This window comes from Scomber japonicus, chromosome 7 (assembly GCF_027409825.1).
Source record: "Scomber japonicus isolate fScoJap1 chromosome 7, fScoJap1.pri, whole genome shotgun sequence".
NCBI classification, from domain to species: Eukaryota; Metazoa; Chordata; class Actinopteri; order Scombriformes; family Scombridae; genus Scomber; species Scomber japonicus.
The window spans coordinates 23,368,393-23,387,844 of record NC_070584.1 but is presented as its reverse complement, the minus strand read 5'-3'; the positions used below and the strand labels follow the sequence as shown (position 1 = coordinate 23,387,844).

Here is a 19,452-nt window from a genome sequence, read left to right as displayed (position 1 = left end):
TTATTGATTGTGGACAGCTGACACAGGACACAGTTGATTAGATTTTGGCTAAGAGGTTCAGGCTTGAGCCAGCCAATTAGTGTTTCTGTATCTGTCATCAGAACAAAATGGACAAGACACAGCACCAAGATAGGACAGAGCTCAACCTGTCATTGCTCAATATGTCCCATATGGGTTCCTATAAAGAGGCACCATGCCGAACAAGCAGCCATGTGTGCAGCCCAGCTGCTCCCCCTACAGCCTCAGAGACCTGATTTTGTTGCAGCAGGAATTGAGTTAAAGTACAGTTCCTCGCTCCAAGGGTTCATCTGGTGTTTGTGTCTATGTGTGTGCTGTATCATGCTGCAATGTGTGTCTGTTGAGATATTCACTGCACATCTGGCAATATTATGATGAGTGGAGCAGGTTCCACTCAATACCAAAATATTAGAGGAATTCAATGTTCATTTTGGCACCTGATGATGTTACATTTTTTGTTCTTCTTTGAAAAAAAATTAATAATTGCCATTAAATGCATGATTTTAGTCTAGATTTTGCAGCGGCAACAAAAGAAAAAGACAGAGATAGTCATACATTAAGATTAAATTAAGATAATCTTCAAGCAGTCTCTTTTAAGGGTCTACGTTTCTGCAAATTTCATTCATATCACAAGATCTCTCTCACTTTTAGGATTTCTGGTCCATGCAAAGTTATAGTGCATTGCATATCTTGTATATTCTAGCTGTATTGTAACGGTTATATTATCTAAAGAAAATCTTGATTCCAGATAGTTTTCATTGTGCTTTGGGGGATTTTTCAGCATATTCTAACAAACTTGATGGTCCATTTAATTGAAACAAAACCATAATATTTAGGAAAGTTGAATCATTCAGAGATATGTTGAATTTTGTGTGTTACTTTACAGAGATTTATATATTTTATTGCTAATCCATCTGACATTCAAGCATAACTAGAAGCTACAGAGTATTAACAGTGCAGTACTGAAGTTGCATGTTAATACTGACTCATACAACTACCTAGCTGACCATCAGTCTACAAATCAGATTTTTGGAATAGAGACAAAGGCTATGAATGAGACTGTTGCTGTCCCACAGTAACATATATATAGAAAAACACACACAGTTATCACAGTTGTGACCTTTAATTAGAACATTCCTGCATGGATCTACAGCCACAGCACAACAAGGAAGTTAATCTTGCTCGCTGGTGCAGCCTTGTTATTAGATTTGAACATTAGTAAGCAGATGTGGTTACTGGGATATATGTAAGCAAAGCCAAGTTCATTCATTCATCTTTGCATAAGTAAACTGCTATATCAGCAAAAAAAAAAAAATAACAAAGCCAGCTGTTTTTGTCTTTGTTTTACCCTTACTTAGGAGTATCCAACAGTAACAAACAAAGGTTCAATAAACTGAATACTACGAGAAGAGCCATTCATCTCCCTCTCATGTCAAAAAAAGACTTTGAATATGACATTACAGCACACAGATGGCTTGATTCCAGGCAGGCACAGTCAAGTCCAACCAATCTGCTTTGATATGTTGCCTCCCTGCTGCCCAGAAATGGGCTCGGGCTTCTTTTCACACAGTTTTGTGAACCATTTTCCTCACTATGAGGCCGTGGGCTAAAAGACTGCTCAGCCCCCCTCTTTCAAAGCATGTAGATTAATTAGTTTAGGCACATTTCTATACCCCTGTCACCTTCTATATTTTTCTGTGTGGAAACCTAAACCTCAAATTGTCAACTACCAAGTGCCTCACTTAAGCATTACAACTCTGCACTTACTGTAGAAAAACCTTGTATTATTAATTTGAGATAGCCTGACTGTATTCCCACAAAGATGATGTTTTATTATCTATAGTGCCGCAGCTCTGTCTGCCCTTATGGATGGATATGGAAATAAAACACACAGCATGTGAATGAGCACAGTGTCCAGTGTAAAGAACCCAAGAGCAGGAAAAATCAAAGCTAAGACAACTCCAGTCCAGCCCCAAAAGCCAACAGATCGGCTGTGCGTATCCGTGAATAATTCATAATGTAGATCATGTTTAAGTCATAAATGGGATTACAAATTTACAGCAGTTTTTCCATATATTGTTCGCTAACAGGCTGAGAGGAAACAAGGCAGACACGAGAGCATAAGCTTGCCAACGACCCACTAATTAGCCAGAGTTCAAAGGACCAATTTGCACTTTTAAAGGACATATCTGTGTATTTTCTGCACCCAAGGGCTATTGAATGATGAATAGAGTGTACTGCCTGGATTCTCCAAATTACAGGACATCATTTCAGAAAAAGGCTCATAAATTGAGCTGCACGTCATCACACGTACACTTTAAATATTGTGATCTGCATTGTTGTTGCCCTCCTTAACAAATACTTCTCTTTGTAGCAAATGCACGCTGTGTTCTGAAGCTTCTCTGAAGTCAACTTTGATCAGACTCCAGATGAATTATTGAGTACAATCGTCCATGCAACACTACGATACATGAGTGCGGCACAGCGGTCCCTCAGCCAAAAGAAGACGGTTGTCTTTGTATTGCTTTTGGAGTAGAGCGTGTGTGTTTACGCACCTGGGAGAGCTGAGGGAGATGAACACGTCCCATGATGCATCAGGAAAAGGGAGAGGGAAGGGGCATATTAGGAGAAAGAGAAAAATATACAGTTATTGGAATTGCAAAGAATGTTCATGAAAGCTTTACCATCCACCCCCCGACCCCCCTCCAAAAAAACTCAGCCTCTGTTTCTGCACAAGAACTGATTCCTGTTATGTTCCTGCTTTGTTTAAAATGGACAGAATCAGTGGGTAGTTAGCAGGAGCACGAACATAGACAGACAATTGAACAGACTAAGACAACAAACTATATCAACAGAGGAAGAAGAGGTCACAGTCTGGGGAAGTGCAGTGCACAAACAACAACTGAGTGCTCTGCATCGATGATGGAGACAGAATAAAGATACAGATGGAGTACATTTATGTTTTTCTATGGTTTACTTGACTATCAACAGAGTAAATTACAATTAAAATCCAAGACAAATCATCCACAAGCACACAAAATATCATGCCAAATTGTGTTTGTGAGGATGCCTGTGTTATATTTAAACAAGACCAAACTCACTCAATGCAGCAACTTAACATTTTGGGGGTCTTGAAAGAAGACTTGCTATGTAATCAATGGAATCTCAGATACTTGAAATATTAAACGGCTTTCCTGAGAGCTTTCATGGTGACGTCCCTGCACTACTGTTCCTCTAAGTACATCTACACTGTTTACTTATTTATCTGAGCATCAGTCCATTTTCTCCTTTAGCTTTATAAAGTTTCCGTTTCTACATCCTGTGTTTCATTGAGACCACCTTTATTTATTCATGTGCCCATGCTTCCCAATGCTTTCCTTACCTGTTGTCCCCACTATACAACACATACACTTTTTTCAGCTGCTTTAAATGCCAACTCTGTGGCTTGAAATATTGATGACTGGCATTTCTGTCTGCTTCTTTCTGTATAGATGCCATGTACGGAAGGAAATTGCAATTCCAATCATCAGGAGCAAACAAATGACAGCTGTTACCTGTCAGAGGATGGAAACAGCTTGTGTCCTGCTGTGCTCACACAGTTGTTCAGTAGATTCTACCGGACATCAATGTTATTTCTTCTTTACTGTTTATTGTATTTACAGCCTTTTAATGTCTGACAAAACCCACAACCCAAGCTTCATTAACATCATCTGACATATTGGGTGTTTGTTTGAAGTGATTTTAAACTAGATAACTCTATATAAGTATAATTAGTTACACCATTGTATATATAGATGGTGATATTTTTACTATATTTTCATCATACAAGACATAGTGTTCCTGAAATTGTCCAAAAAAGCCCTTTTTCCCCAGTAGATTTGGTTATGTTTGCATTCATCCTAATACCACTTGGAGTAGCAGAAGCTGTAAGTTTCAATAATTGATCCATTACCTTTAACAATCTATTCTGACCTGCATGGTTTGTTTGATGACTAGTTTTTCATGCTCTCTCAATCGCTGCACTTCATGTTACCACTTAGGTGGGTAGGTGTTCTGTACAGTCAGTCCATTGTACAGAAGCTAGTGTGGTATATAGTTGTTTTTTTTGTGGCAATTAATACACTAAATATCAGCCTCACATATACTTGCTATCCTACGTGTGTGTTTATTTTACTACTAAAGAATACTTTTCCAAATAAGCTAAACTACTCCAAAATCAAAACTGCATACGTACTACCTTGGTATGAGAAAACTTGGTTGTGAACCACTGGTGTAGTAATCCAACAAAGGTTTGAAAGATTTGAACCCAGGACATAACTGTTTCCATGTATGAATCACATGACCTTTCTCCAACATTAGCAGACTTGTGCAACTAAGTCCCAATTAATGATGGCTCAGCTCAGTTGCAGTAAATAGAAAATGGATCATGTCAGCATGTGTGGTCATGTAGGTGACTAGAGAAGAAATGGCAGCATCATTTAAAGATGAGTTATATTCATTGTTTTAGGTTTGTAACTTATGCATAATCTTGTTATTTTCCACTTGTGTGCATCTATTCTTAACTTCCTGTGAGAGATTAAAGCCTCTGAGATTTCTGATCACTCCTCTTGGCTGGCCGGGTCACCTTGAAATATGTAATGAATAAACAATTATTATTATTTCCATTATTATCAGTATCACTTGCCAAGTATCTATATATGTACAGTATATACTGTACATACATGTGAGGTACTGGTATTACAATTAGGTGTATGACTTCATCCAGTTAAATATTTTAGCAATTATTTTTGCATTTTTCATATCCTCTACAATATTTATTGAAGCTATGTTTTATTGCACAACACATACAGTAGCACTAACACTGCCATGGTAGGGGCTCAATTCCCAAAAGGGCATAAATACTAAAACATTTGAGAAATGAAAAAATAAATCATATCAAACATAGATATACACATATTTTTATATGTTACATTTCAGTATAAATTTGTTTATAATAGTTGTGCTTGTCAGTTGTGCAGTGCTCTTTGTACTGCCCTGTTTATTATTCGTCATGTTTATTTCACTGAACTTCACCATTTCCTCCTCCATCTTATCTCTGAGCTCTGTAAATAAGCCTAAGAGCTGAAGCTTTACTGGATGCAGATCCCCCGCTGCCATCCACATATCAGAGGCAAAATGTGTGGTCTGTTAAGCCTCAGGCTGCGTATGTGGATACAACTCTGCAGTGCTGTAGATGGTTACTGCCCAGGGCTTTGACTGACCAGCTGTAGGTGATGCAAAACTCATTGATACACTGGGTGATATGGAAAAACCAATAAGAAAATACTGAAGTCTCCCATTTGCGCTGTAAAAACCAACATAGTCTACATGTCACTTCTAGTGGATTTTTTCAATACTAATACTTACAATATTATAATAATAATAATGTGTAGCTAAACAATGTTGGTTGTTTTGGTTCAGTAAGATTTAGCAGTACAGCTACTGTGATGCATACTTGTTGCTTCGTTCTCGTTAACAATGTGTCGAGGTGTTGATAGAAAACTTTAATCAGTGTTGTGATATATAAAAGTCATGTCATCCTTAAAGGACCAGTGTGTAGGATTTAGTGGCATGTAGCTGTGAGGTTGCAAATTTCACCCAACTGCATACCCCACCTAACCTACAGTGGCTGAGAAACACATGAAAAACACCAAAGACGCTCTCTCGAGCCAGTGTTTGATTTGTGGGTTCTGGGCAACTGTAGAAACATGGCAATGCAACATGGCAGCCTCCATAGAAGTGGACCTGCTCCCTATGTAGATAAAAAGGACTCATTCTAAGCTAATGAAAACAAATCTATTCTTATTCAGTTGATTTTACACTTATTAAAACATACTTAAGAATATTAGATTCTATTTCTGCCAAGTCCGTTCCACTAGCTGCCACTTAATTCTTCACACTGCACCTTTAATGTAGTCCTTTACTCGCATTATGGCCACACTGGAGCTGCCAACAAAACTTGGCTGTAGCTTGCACATACAATATGCTCATGTTCACACTCTGTAACAGCTTTGATTAGGTATTATTTATATGTTACACAGGTTCAGAGGAGTCAGCAGTAAAGTGTTGTACTACATACAGTGGTAATTCAGAAGTGAGAAAATGAAATGTGATAATAACCACAACAACACCCCTACAACACCTCTGTGTTTATTGCCCGACACAAAAATCAATGAGTGCTGTCTTATCTAGAAAACGGCACAGGCTGCTTGCCCGCTTTGGACCTTGAAGCTTTATCCAAGTGAAGTTGAGTGTGAGTGTGTGCGTGTGTGTGTGTGTGTGTGTGTGTGTGTGTGTGTGTGCGTCTGTTTAATCGATTTAACATGACCACGTGTCCAAGTGGTTTATGTATATGTGTGTGTGCGCGCGCGTGTGTGGAGTGAGACTGTTATTTTCAAAGCATTGTCTCACATTCAAAGAGGTCTGCGGTTTCCATGGTGACACAATGTAACAGCTCTGCTTGCCTTTGGAGAAAGAAATTCAATTCACACACGTGCAAAACAGGATCATGTCAAGCTACTTAAAAGTTTCTTAGAGGACAGTCTTGTCAGATTTTACACATGTTCTGGCTTTAATGTATTTTTCTGTTTTCTCTACTCTGTGTGCAGCCATGATGGGACCAGTCCACATTAAATACAGTGTCTTTGTCACTGTTATTGTAAAATTCCTCCAAAAGCGAGCTCCAGTATCCGCCAGACACTCTGAGTTGAGATATACAGTAGGAACCTCTATATGACAAGAACATTTTGGATCATAGCATCCTTATTTGGTAAGTATATGTTTATTTGGACAAGTTCATTATACCATTTATCAAACTATTTTGAGCACATTTAGATCTCAGAGTGAATCTTGTCATCGACAAAACTACAGGACAGTATTTTTGGTGAATCGTCTGCAGATATTACAGAGATCAAACAAAGAGAAATTGATCAAAGTCAAATACTTTGAGGCACTGACAAACTGAGTTCTGATCTGAGTATGAATCAGAATACAGTTATGACATACATGTCTAATTTGCTCCTTTGGGAATGAAGACCAAAGCCAATTACAAAGTATATTTTGTTCCCTCTGTTTTTAAAGGAATCAGCCAAAATATGTTATCTCTCAATAGAAGATGTGGAAGATTAAAAGATTATCCAACAAATGGCAGAATGATTTTACATCAGGTTGTAAGACTCAACCTGAAAATATAAATGTTATTCACTGAGCTGACCTTTGACCTTCCAGTCTCAGATCAAAATTAACTATCTGTTTTGCTGTATCCAGGGGTGTTTTTTCTCAGCCTTGCTAAATAAATAGACAAGACAAACCTCCAGCTCTTATCTGAATGTCTCAGTGCTGAGGTCGAGGTTGGCAACGTGACTCTGCAGTCTTTCAGACCTGCTGAGTGGCTCTTTGTTAAGACACACACACACACTCAATCTTTTTAAATCCATGAGGCTACAACAACCAAACAGACTTTTCTTGGCAGAACTCAATAATAAACACGAGTGGCAGAGCAGCCCTGAAGCTTCCCAAAGATGTGCATGTGATATTCTTTCTTCCATGTTTAGACCAATAAATTATATCCACTAAAACAGGGCGGTGCAGCAATTGTGTTGTTACCACTGATTCTGTAAATGTCAGAAGAACTGCCACAGAAAATATCACCCTGTGTGGTGTAATCTATATGTAATATCATTATAGAGTAGCTTTTGTGAGGAAGAAAAGGTGAAGGACAAAAAGTTTCCACTGCTGGCAAACTTTCACTTTTCCAAATGAACCTCAAAGTTTTCAAGTCACCAAGAAATCACCAACGCTGGCAGGATAAAAGCTGGCCATTGTCCTTTCAGCAGCAGCCAGATTCCCTTCAATTATGGATGATTCAGCTGCCCTCCCTCCCTCCCTCCATCTCCCCTCGTTCCCCTCCATTCTCCTGATCTCTCATTCTTCTTTCTTTCATTCTTGGCCATTACTACCCCTTCAAACACCTTCAGCGCCGGCGTCTCTTTCTGCCTACCATCTCCATTTGTCATGCATGAAATCTTTTAATGGAGTTAACCAATGGGGAAATAATGGAGCGGCCAGATGGGGATCCATCTAATCCCTCGTGATTCTGTATATGTTTAAAATAGAAACAAAGGCACTGAGTTCGTCGGGATATTACAGCTTCATTCAGTCGTATTGGACTGGGGGTTACAGAGACCATCATGTACCTTCAAGGTCACTGGTTCAATCACAAAGGCCATGTCCAACCATGGAGACAATTTGTCTTTTTGTCACATTTGATATGAAAATTTCTGAATCAGCAAATGCTTTCATTTTCAGATTCTACTTACAGTATAATACTTATTTTAAATCTTACCAACATGGGTGGTTCCCTTGGTGGTGTCTGCACACGGTTGGCATAGCTGCAGATATTATTGCCAATTTCCCTCCATATAAGGTTGGTTCACCCAAATATAAAAAAATAAATGGTTTTTTTCTTGCCCCTTAATACCCTTGATTCATTGAGTAGGAATAAATGTCTGTCCTCCATGCAGATAGTTTGCTTTTATTTTCAGAGGTTTTGAGATTTCTTCCACCGGAGAATTCTCTCATCATCCCAATACAAGACAAGGTGAATGAACTCGATTTGTGGCGCTGTAAAACTCAATTTAAAAACCCTCAACATCAATGTGCCTTTCCAGAAACAATGTCCCAGTTACTCGGGATAATCCACAGAAGCCCCAATGGACGGTTTCAGCATTTCTTTTCCTTCAGGAGAAAATAGTTCCTAATGAAGACTGTTCAGATTGAGGTCTGTGGAAAGTTTTCAGATCAGCAAATGGAAAAGCATTCATGAGGTAATTCATTCTTAAACTATAGAAAATTGTAAGTAAATTGGCACAACAAAAATGCATTTATTACTAAATGTTCCTTTATTATTCTCTTATTTTGGCTGATCAGACTTTGCATTGTTTGAGCTCTGTTATTTTTATCTGGTCTGTTTTTGGTGGAACAACTTGCAGCTTTGATTCATTTGAGCATATGGACATATCTCCACCCACCCTCTACCTGAGAAGAGCTCTAATCAGCCAAAAAAAGAAGAACTCAAAACACTGTGGGATGACAGGAGGTTTAATTAAAGGCATTAGTGCTTTACCTGTGGGGCAGCAATGTTGAGTGCAGGGTTGGCCAGTTCAAATCTCTCCTGAGATTTCTCCCTGGCCAGACGGGCCGCCTCCTTCACCTCCTTAAACTGCTCCGCAAACTGCATATCGACAAAGAGGAGAAATAGCAATCACACTGTGTTTGCCAAGATTTCCTGAAAACTCATTGCTGCTGCAAGAAACACACCAACACACACCACCTACACCACCCTCAAATCACTCTTCCCTATTTTCTTACAGTGCCTCTACATATTTGATAAAGATGGTTTATTAGAAAAATAAAGAATCTAAATTGAATTACTTCTTACTTTTATCTTGCCACGCAGCGGGATTCACAAGATCCCGAAGAATCTATCTTGTAAGACTTCAGGTTAGACGTTTGTGTCCGAAACAAGGTTGGTTTGGCTCAATCGAGGTTGCAAATCCAGCTGCCTTGCAAGGTAAGACTGTGATAGACAGATGGTTCATCCAATCACCTGCCAAGTATTTTTTTGAAAGTGCCTACCCTTTTCTAAACAGTTGCCAAGGACGACTCCTCAGATGTTTCTATGTAACTAACCATCTGGCGTGTCACACTATCTTACACGCTATCTTACTTAACTTCAGCAGGAAATCAGTGAGATCAGAGGAACATACATTTGTTTAATGTATTGTCCAGATACTGTGAGGCTTATTCTTCCCTTGTTATTTTGCACTCTGAACAACAGCCTCTGTTAAATGTGGAAAAATCTCTCTTATTTAGGTTATTTTGTAATATTACAGAACATTGGAAACATACAACGGCATCAATATGAAAACTGCACTGCACAGAGTAAAGCAAAACAATTAGTCAACTGATTTTTTATATATCTGATTTTTTAGCCCCGAATAAACACTCACAACTCTTCCCAGACTTCTGTGATAAACTGAGTATCTCTGGGCTCCATAGAATGGATCAGACAAATCAAGACCCCAGAAGGTGCAAGTCTGAACTCCAGGAGATCACAGCAAAGTTAAAGTCTTAGAGATAAAGCAGATGTGTGCCATGTGTGAAAGTCTTTGTCATGATGAGAAAAACTGTATTTCCACACTTGTATTGGAGACATTTAGTAAATGTATGCATAAATATAAGACCTAGACAAATACAAGAATAAAGGATTATTACAAAGTGAAAGCAGTTCCTTGATCATCATATCACTGTCCTCCCCTGCTCCACAGTCTCTCTTTTTTCCCCCTCATCTACCCCGTCGGTGTAATATCTAATAAATGAAAGACACTTTGAAGTATTTTGTTTGAGTGTGTGTATGGTTTGTTTTTACCTGCTGCAGCTGCTGTTCTGTGGAAAAGCCCAAGCCATAGACAGTGTTGGCCCGGCTGTCTGCCCACTGGCCAAACTTCTGGGAGGTTTTGGTGAAGGTCATGTTAGGGGTGATGGTGCTGTTGATGATGGCCTGACACCACAGAGAATAAAGCAATAATACAGTGAGGCATCAATAAAAGAAGACAGATGATCCCAGTAGGAAAAGTGGGATGTTGATGTGATAAATATCAGTATCCAGCACAGAATAACAGGATATAAATAAGAACCAAGAGGGATATTAAACATGGAAGCACTGAATATGGAAGTATAAAGCCAACATGTATACAGGAGATGGGATATGTAGTGTCTGTGTTGTTAAACAAGAGCTGGAATGATTAGTCGACTGATTAATTGGCAACTATTTTGATGATCAAATTATCATTTTAGTCATCTTTAAGCAAAAATGCAGAACACTAGCTTGTTTCAGCCTCTCAACTGAGATGATTTCATGATTTTCTTTGTCATATAAATGATTATTTTGGGGTTTGGACTTTCAGTTTGACAAATCAATACATATGAAGACGACAGCTTTGACTCTGGGAAGTTACATCAGGCATTTTTCACTATTTTCTTTAAGCAATTAATTGAGAAATTAATGAATTGTTAGTTGCAGGTCCAGTATAAACCCTAATATAAAGATGAGACAATTCCTTTAGCACTATTTACCAACATATTTTTATTTCATACACGTTTGAAATTTGAATTTTCTAGCAAGTCCACACCTAAAAAATCTACAGTGTGATAAAGGTGCACTGACTCCATCTCTGCCATAACTAGCTGAGGTGCTTCCAGGCTCTTAGAGAAATGCATTTATCAAGCTGCTTCACATGCTTAAAAAGCCTGCTTTCAAAAGAAGGTCATTTTCAAGGACACATTATTCGCAATATCTAAAGCCAACAAGAAGAATATGAATAATTCCATTAAATGCCAAATTCATTATATAGCACATGGTTATTTTTCATTTATAATGTACTTGACCAGCAAATATGCTGATTTTAATATAATTATCAAGATGTCAACTATTCACTGTGCAGCAGCTCATTAAAGTGAACATGCTGCTCCTGGAGCTCCACACATTTCTTTAGGATGATCATTAGCAGTCACACATAACAGAAAAATCAATACCAGGAATTACATTTAGATTATGTAGTCATCAGAATCTGCAATATGAGCCTGTACAGTTAAATAACTGTCATGGGGGGTCTACTGGACAACAGGCTGCATGCAAATAAAGACAATATATCCAACAACCAGGGCAGAGAAAGAGAGCTATGTGAAAAAGCTTCTTGTGGTGTGCGATGATCTGTTCAGTAACACTCTCAAGTGAACAGTCTGATAAAATGGATTTGTTGCCAAATGTTGGTTTCTTTAATCTCTTCCCCAAAAGCCTCAAGTCTCAGGGTGGTAAATTGGCACAATTGGCTGTATACAAATCACTGTGCTTTGTAGTCATCATTTAGATACTAACAAGATATCCAGTTTCTGATTTTCTACTGCTGCTGTGGATGCAGCATGACCAATGTGTGTGTGTTAATAATATACTGCTATGCGAGTCTGACTGTTGTATTCCCATCCATGAAAGCCCCTTCCAAATAGAAAATGGATTGAATTCCCTTTAAGAATAGTAGGATGGGATGCAGCAGTGGGCTAATTCAAATGCAAGTCAGAAGGATGTGATAGTTCCCACAGCAAGAGTCAGCACACTGATGCTGAACTAACACCATGGGAGAAACATACTATAAACTCACTACTGACCACAACAAAACATACAGAATGTGACTGTAGAATTTTTCATCCAGTCTCACACATCTCATGCTGGCTTTATTTGACAGAAATATAATAATCAGTTAAAAAATGTCAAGCTTGTTAAATAGGAGTACTTTAAAATCAACCAATGCTGACAAAGATTTTTGCAGAAAACATCTTTTACACAATGTTTTATTGATCACATTCTTTACATTTCTCCTAAGCAGCACTATTTGAGTTTTGTGACCTGAAAAGGGTAACCAGTGTCTCCTCAACAAGAACGCCCACTGAAATACTGACCAAGCTCTAACCCATGAAATGCTTGAATTCCCCTTTTGTGATCTTTCCCTGCCTTCCGTCTCCTAAAACAACACACATAGCCTCTGGCCTGGATATCCACTGTTAAAAATATTCATGATGATGTTCATATTTGCCTGTGCCTGATACAACAGATACTGTATATTTATATGCAGACACACGTCAGTGTGCTATGAACTTTTGTTTGTCTACATGTGCACATATATGTGTGTGTTAGGCTCTGACCTTAGTCCCACCCACACTGATGATGCGGTACACGCTGCGGCTGGCGTCATAGAAGAAGGACACGGTGACAGCATGTTTGCTGGCCGGGAGCCAGTTGCGTTTGGTGGCTGGGTCGATCTGGAAGACATGAGCTCGAACGCTAAAGATGGGCTGTTCCCTTTAAAAAAAAAAACACACACACACACACGCACACAACAGAAAATCAGAACATTTGATTTAGTGGTGACACATTAATTCAAAAAACATACATTGAAGTATAATGAAGTGGTTCCTAGTGGTTCCTGGTTTGTAGAAGAGGAGGGACTTTCAGCTCACTGGATAAACCTGCCATCTTTTACAGTTCTCATCTGTTTGCAATACATTAAATTGTACATTGCACAATTGACAATTTAAATAACAACGTTCAAACCACACCTACAGCTTCCACGTTATGATGGAAGTATATGATGGCCACTACCATGCTCATTTATGTCTCATAAGTTTTGCGGCAATATTTTGGGTTGATACCATTTGTTATAAAGATTTGGTGCAAAATTTAAGTATCTAAGACCACCCAAGCATTGGTATAAATGGTCATAAATCATCATTTTCTTCCTTATTATGTTACAAAGTTCTGTGATCTTTGGATGAACCAGAAAAAGAAGAAAATAACTGCCATTTTCCATGTTGCAATTTGTTACATTTTTATCATTGTTTAACTTTGTGGCACTCAGTAGTGTTGTTTCCATTAGTCTGTGCTAAGTACTGTCCCCTGAGCACCTGCTGGCATCAGTGCAGTGATAATCTCCCAGTTGATCACTGCTTTAAAGGAGACCTATTATGCGCATTTCCAGCTCTGTATTTTTAGTTTTGGATGCATGATTCACAGTTTTAAAAAAAACTACTTATTTATCTTATACTGGCTCATTTTGCAACCATTCAGTTTTTACCTTGTGTGGCAGTTGGATTCATAAGATTACAACATCATGAGATCACACAAGAATACATCTTGTAAGGCTTCAAGTTATGAGCTTGAACCACCAGTGGTTCCACCAGAAGGCAGATGGATTATCCTAAATCCAGCTGCTTCCAAAGGTAAGATGGTGACAGACAGTTCTAGACAGATGGTTCATCCAGTCACCTGCCAATTATTTGCCTGACCTTTTCCAAACAGCTTCCATGGACAATTGAAATGAAACAGAGCTGCAAGCAGAGACAGCCACAGTGATGATGATATTTGATGAAGAGCTGCAGACGACCAGCACATCAACAGGTAAACTACTCATTTCACTTTGCTGTGTAATGGAAAAACACTCACAGCATGCCAGCTCGACCCCAGTCATGACTCGGCGTGACTACTCACAAAACAATGGAAAAATGACATAATGTTAGCAGAGCTGATGACCATATAAAGAAATCCATCACAAGCCAATGTTCGCCTGAAAGTTGAAAATATATGGTGGAAACTGAATGTTCAGTCTGAAGTCAATGCTTTTTGCTCACAGGGATTAGTTCTACAAATGTTTACCTCATTATGTGATCATTTGGCCATGTTTCACATGAACATCCAACAATGTAACACTATATACAGTATATGACTGAAAATGAGGAAAAGCATAGATCTTTTTTAAAAAAATAATTTTTTTGAACTGAAATTTATTTGACTAACAGTTTCTCTTTGTTTTACAGTGAGGGACAGACAGAATTAATTGAACTCCTTCTTTGCAAATATATAAGATTGTTGTTTTTTGTGTTTGTTTGTTTAAATGACTGCAAGAAAAAAAAACGAATTAATTTATCAAACAACAGACACTAATAATGCACTGCACTGATACTAGTAGACTGAAACTAATAGAACAAATGAAGCCATAAGACAGGAACGTGAGCATTACAGGCATACTTTTTCGGTGCACCTCATTTGTTGTGCCATCAATCATTTTTTACTTTCATCAGAGCATGAGAGTATCACTTTCAGTCAGACCACTTTATTTGCTACTCAGCTGTATCATAACCATAAATCCTTCTGCACGTGGCACTCCTCACTCAACCAGTTTACCTCTGCAGAAACTCACCCCAGTTGAGGTTTTGTGGCATACTTACACAACAGTTTCAGAGTCACTTCAAGTTTACTTATGCTTTATGCATCATAACACATTGACTTGAAACAATCAGTTCTCCCAAGCATCATTTAGGGCCTATGTGGAAGTTTTGTACATGTATGGACACCTACAGTTGCTGCACACTTGATATTACACAACCTCCTGTATATTATTGCTTGATTTGTATTCAATTTTAATGAGCTTCTAACTTTAATCTTTGGTGGAAGCAGTACTGAGAGTCCTCCCATTATACCAGCCAGTTCTTTGTTTGCTTTGTTCCTTTGATTTACAGTATGTATATAAATATACTGGCTATAGATATTATTTCTGGATGGAATAAATTATCATAAAGAGAAATGGAATGCAAGTGATAACCTTCCATGTGTTGTTTTATGTGAAAATTAAACCATGATAAGAACAAATTCACAGTTAAACAATACATTTAAAATTGAAATATCACACTCAATAACATCTTTAATGTATGGGTCAAAGCCAAAAGGGTAAAACATGAATTGAATATAATCATTGCCTCATTTTGTTAGTCTGTTGGGATGTAAACCAGTGACACTTTGGGGGCCCACTCTTCCATTGAGTGTGCCATGATGGTGGATAGATCTATAAATAAACAAAAAATACTCAAAATTTCCAAATGTGATTGTTTTTCAGAGACCTCGAGGTCATTGATGCTCCACTGGTGTAATGAGGTTATTGGTGCAAATGAAGCTGAAGATTTGCTAACCGCTAACTGTCCAATTAGCCGTCTTGCTCTCTTTGAAGACAAACACACACTCGCTACGGGGACTAACAGAGGAGGCTCACAGTACGACAAGGGACTACACAGACACTTTGGTGTATCCATGCAACATTACACAGTTAATAGAGTTTGCATAATGTTAATGTATGTAATGAGCCATTCCCATTGCCACTCAATGATACTGACATTAATGAGGATAATGTGTGTTTGGAGGAGGCCCTCTACTTTGTCTAAGGAAGATAAATATGCATTTATATAGGTCAGCACTGGCTATATGAAGCATTGTCCCTGCTGGATTTGGTTGAATTACTGTATATTTGCATACAAACAATAGTCGCCATTGTTTCAACACAGATTACTGAAGCCACAATTGTCAATAGACAATAGCAGCAGAGACAAGGACACAGCTGAGTCGACTGAACAACATGGATTCAATGCTGAGCATATAGATGAAAGTAAGACAATAGGTGCATCCCAATACTCACATTTGCTGTCTTGAGAATTGAAGTGCACCCTCACACAATACCAAGTAGTAGGCAAGCATGTCTAAAATACACCAACACACTACACTCAACCCACACCTGATGCACTCTTCTCCTAATACCACTTTGATGTGATAAATGTATCCCACAATTCACCACTGCATACTGCACAACATTCATGCAGTTATCCAGTGTCACCTACCACATAGCAATTAGCTGGTTTTATCAACAGTAAAGAAGAAGTTGAAGTTTCTGAAAGTTGGATTTACTGTTAATATTTTTATTAATGTCCAAACAGTTAGTTATGTCAGAATCTCTGAAGATGGTTATGGTGTAACAATTAATCTGTGCTTTTTGAAAAAATAGGCCTATGTTCCATTCCTTAAATTTTTTATCAGACTGAAAATAATGTTGTGTTTTGTCTCTTTCAGGTATAATAAACCTACCTGATGCCTATTTGATTTAATTGCTTTGTATTTTTTCTCTCAGCTCCTGAATGTGTTGGTTTTTTTTACTGCCATCTGACTGTAATTGTAAATACTGTTTGCTTGATCCAAGCCCTGCTTCAACAAATCAGCTGTAAATGGTACACAGGGTGTCTTTATTTATCAAGAGTGTCCCAGTGAGCTCTGATAAACACTCATGTGGTCTTAACAGGCACTCTGGCACCATTTGGTGATCGGAAATATGTCACAAGTAACCACTTGACTACTTGCAAAAAACACAAGTGAGGGTATTGGGAAATAATCTGATTTGTTATACATCTGGCTTTTGGGATTAAATTGAGATTTAAACTTCTAATTTGTCACAGAGGTTGGAAAAGAAATGCACAAGTTATTTGTTTGCGGTTTGATTTCTATGATAGTTCGATCAAGGACTGAAAAACAAAAGTGTGACGGTTGAATTTTAAGCAAAGATAAAGTCAGACCAAGCAGGAATACCTTTAATAAAAACCCCTCTGACCTGAGAGTTCACTGTACTTTTTCTATTATCATTATGAGTACATTTTAGAAATGTTATTATATTTTTATTATATGATCAACTGTACGCATGTGCTCCATGACTGCATTGATGGCTGTTTGGAGTGTATTTTACATGCCAATAAAGTGTAGAGCTTTCACCATGAATGTGTTACTTTTCATTCCTGAGATGCCAAAAAAAGGCCAATTGATTGCAAAGGCTGTTGCAGAAAATTGCAAGCCATTGAAAATATATGCAAAATGTTGAATGCATATTAAATGTAGCCCAGCTTTACAAACTTGTTGCCACATTTTGTGAAAGGTAACATGATTATTTGGTCCTCCTGAAAAAACTGAAAGTGTTGCCAATGGTTTTAAAGAAACAAAGCTGGGGGGCTAAATAGTCACTAATTCTATTTTTATCTAAACCTAATTATGTCTACAAGAAATGTTTGTAATCTAAAAGCTCAATCTGTTTCCAAGAACGACAAAGACCGAGCACTGTTACAGACAGGGGCATCTGTAGGGTAACATTAGCATTAAATCACTGCACCAAATTTCCCATCCTGAAAACCTCAATGCATGAGTAATGATCTCTATCACCTCTTATAGCTATTGCGCAATTGCCCTTGAGCAGGGCCATTCATGCAGCTAACAGTACAGCAACTATGACACGAATGTGTGTCTCTGAAAGCAGCACAGATATTTTCAGAAGTTTAAGAAAGAAAAAAAAAGAGGTGAGAATATATTAACTAAGCTTTTCATTTGGGAGCGTCTGGTCTGAAATGTGTGGTAAACCTCATCAATTATCCATCTGTCAAGAGGTAAAATCCTACTCAAAACATCTCCATGAATCAAGCAAATTAAAGAGCACCATAAATGTACTTAATTTTACTCAATAAAACCTGCCTGCATAAGTTATAACCAGGGTGTTCAAGGCATGAAGCCAATAAGCCAAAAATAAATAAGAATAAACATCAAAGCAGAGTAGCTTCTGTCAGGATTTCCATTCTATCGTCACTCTCATCTTAATGAGAAGTGATGACTGACTGCTCATCAGCTCCCAGCCGTCACACCGGATCATGCAGGAATGAGCGGCCTGTCATTCATTCAGTCCCGTCTTGGCGTTGCTCTGTGATAAGCCCCTCAAACTCATCAGCTCAGACAGGATGCTTCACATCGAGGTTTGATGATATGAGCAGATTAAAACTGGATTAAACTTCTTCTAAGGTGCACAGCAACTTGACGGCCAAAGAAGTCTTGTCAAATCTCACACAGCAGAGAAAAGTGTACTCTGACCAGGTACAGTGTCATGTACACACCTGATCCAATTAACATGAGTCTGTAGTGAGTCCCTTTATCAAATCAGGCGATGTGAGAGTGAACCCCTGCATTGACGGGGTAGAAGGAGACGGTTGATATCTGACAGCCTGGATAACTGACATGAAAGTGTGCAGCTAAATGTTACAGTAAAGCTACATAAACTACAATCACCCTAACATCTATAATCTGATAGAGTGACAAGCTGACAGAAATCTATCTAATAAGAACCCACAAGTATATTTAAGTGTCACAAATATCCTACATGTCAACAATATTCAGTAACGAAGTAGAATCAATCCTACTACTACTGTTAAGTACTGTTAATAAGAACAGAGCAACCTCATCAGGAAGGGGGCCTTAAAGAGACATGAGCTAAAACAGCCTGTTTCAGACATAGGCTGAACTGAGGGGCTGTGTAAAGAGCCAGTACAAGATGTATAAGGAGTTTTTAAAACTGTAAATCATGAAAAGATATTCCAGTACAGTCCCAGAATGTAAATTTCAACCTGGAAATGTACATTACATGTCCTCTTTAAGCTTATATCAACATGATGGTAAATGGACTGCATTTAAACAGCACCTTTCTAGTCTTCAGACCACTCAAAGTACTTTACACTGCATTACAACATTCACACACACAGTCATACACTGATGGCAGAGGCTGCCATGCAAGATGCCAACGTGCTCATCAGGAGAATAATCTATACTCATTCACACACACTCACGCACCGCTGGCATAGCCTTCAAGACCAATTTGGGGTTCTGTTTCACTTCACTTCAACATGCAGATCAGAGGAGCCTGCGATCAAACCTCCCATCTTCCAATTAGTGGACAAGCCACTCTACCTCCTGAGCCACAGTCAACACACAGTATGAGATAAATAAGGAGTTGATGACACAATAATACTTCCCATGGCACAGGCTAAAGTGGAAAAGAGAAGTTATTTGGAAATCCAGATGTAGTAGATCCTGGAAATACATTATGGGAAAGGAGTAAAACGTATTTCTACATAAATTCTCCAGCACAGCTATGGATGGAC

At 38.4% G+C, this 19,452-nt stretch overlaps 1 protein-coding gene across 1 annotated transcript in view; it reads right to left on the bottom strand.

The window, feature by feature from the left end:
- LOC128361572 (homer protein homolog 3-like) overlaps positions 1 to 19,452 on the bottom strand; it is a 49,784-nt gene that overhangs the window by 16,324 nt on the left and 14,008 nt on the right. The window contains exons 2-5 of the mRNA XM_053322077.1: positions 12,817 to 12,973; positions 10,487 to 10,618; positions 9,182 to 9,289; positions 2,574 to 2,582 (exon numbers count right to left, since the gene is read on the bottom strand). Of these exons, the coding sequence (XP_053178052.1) occupies positions 2,574 to 2,582; positions 9,182 to 9,289; positions 10,487 to 10,618; positions 12,817 to 12,973 (406 nt within the window). The remainder of the gene's footprint in view (positions 1 to 2,573; positions 2,583 to 9,181; positions 9,290 to 10,486; positions 10,619 to 12,816; positions 12,974 to 19,452) is intronic.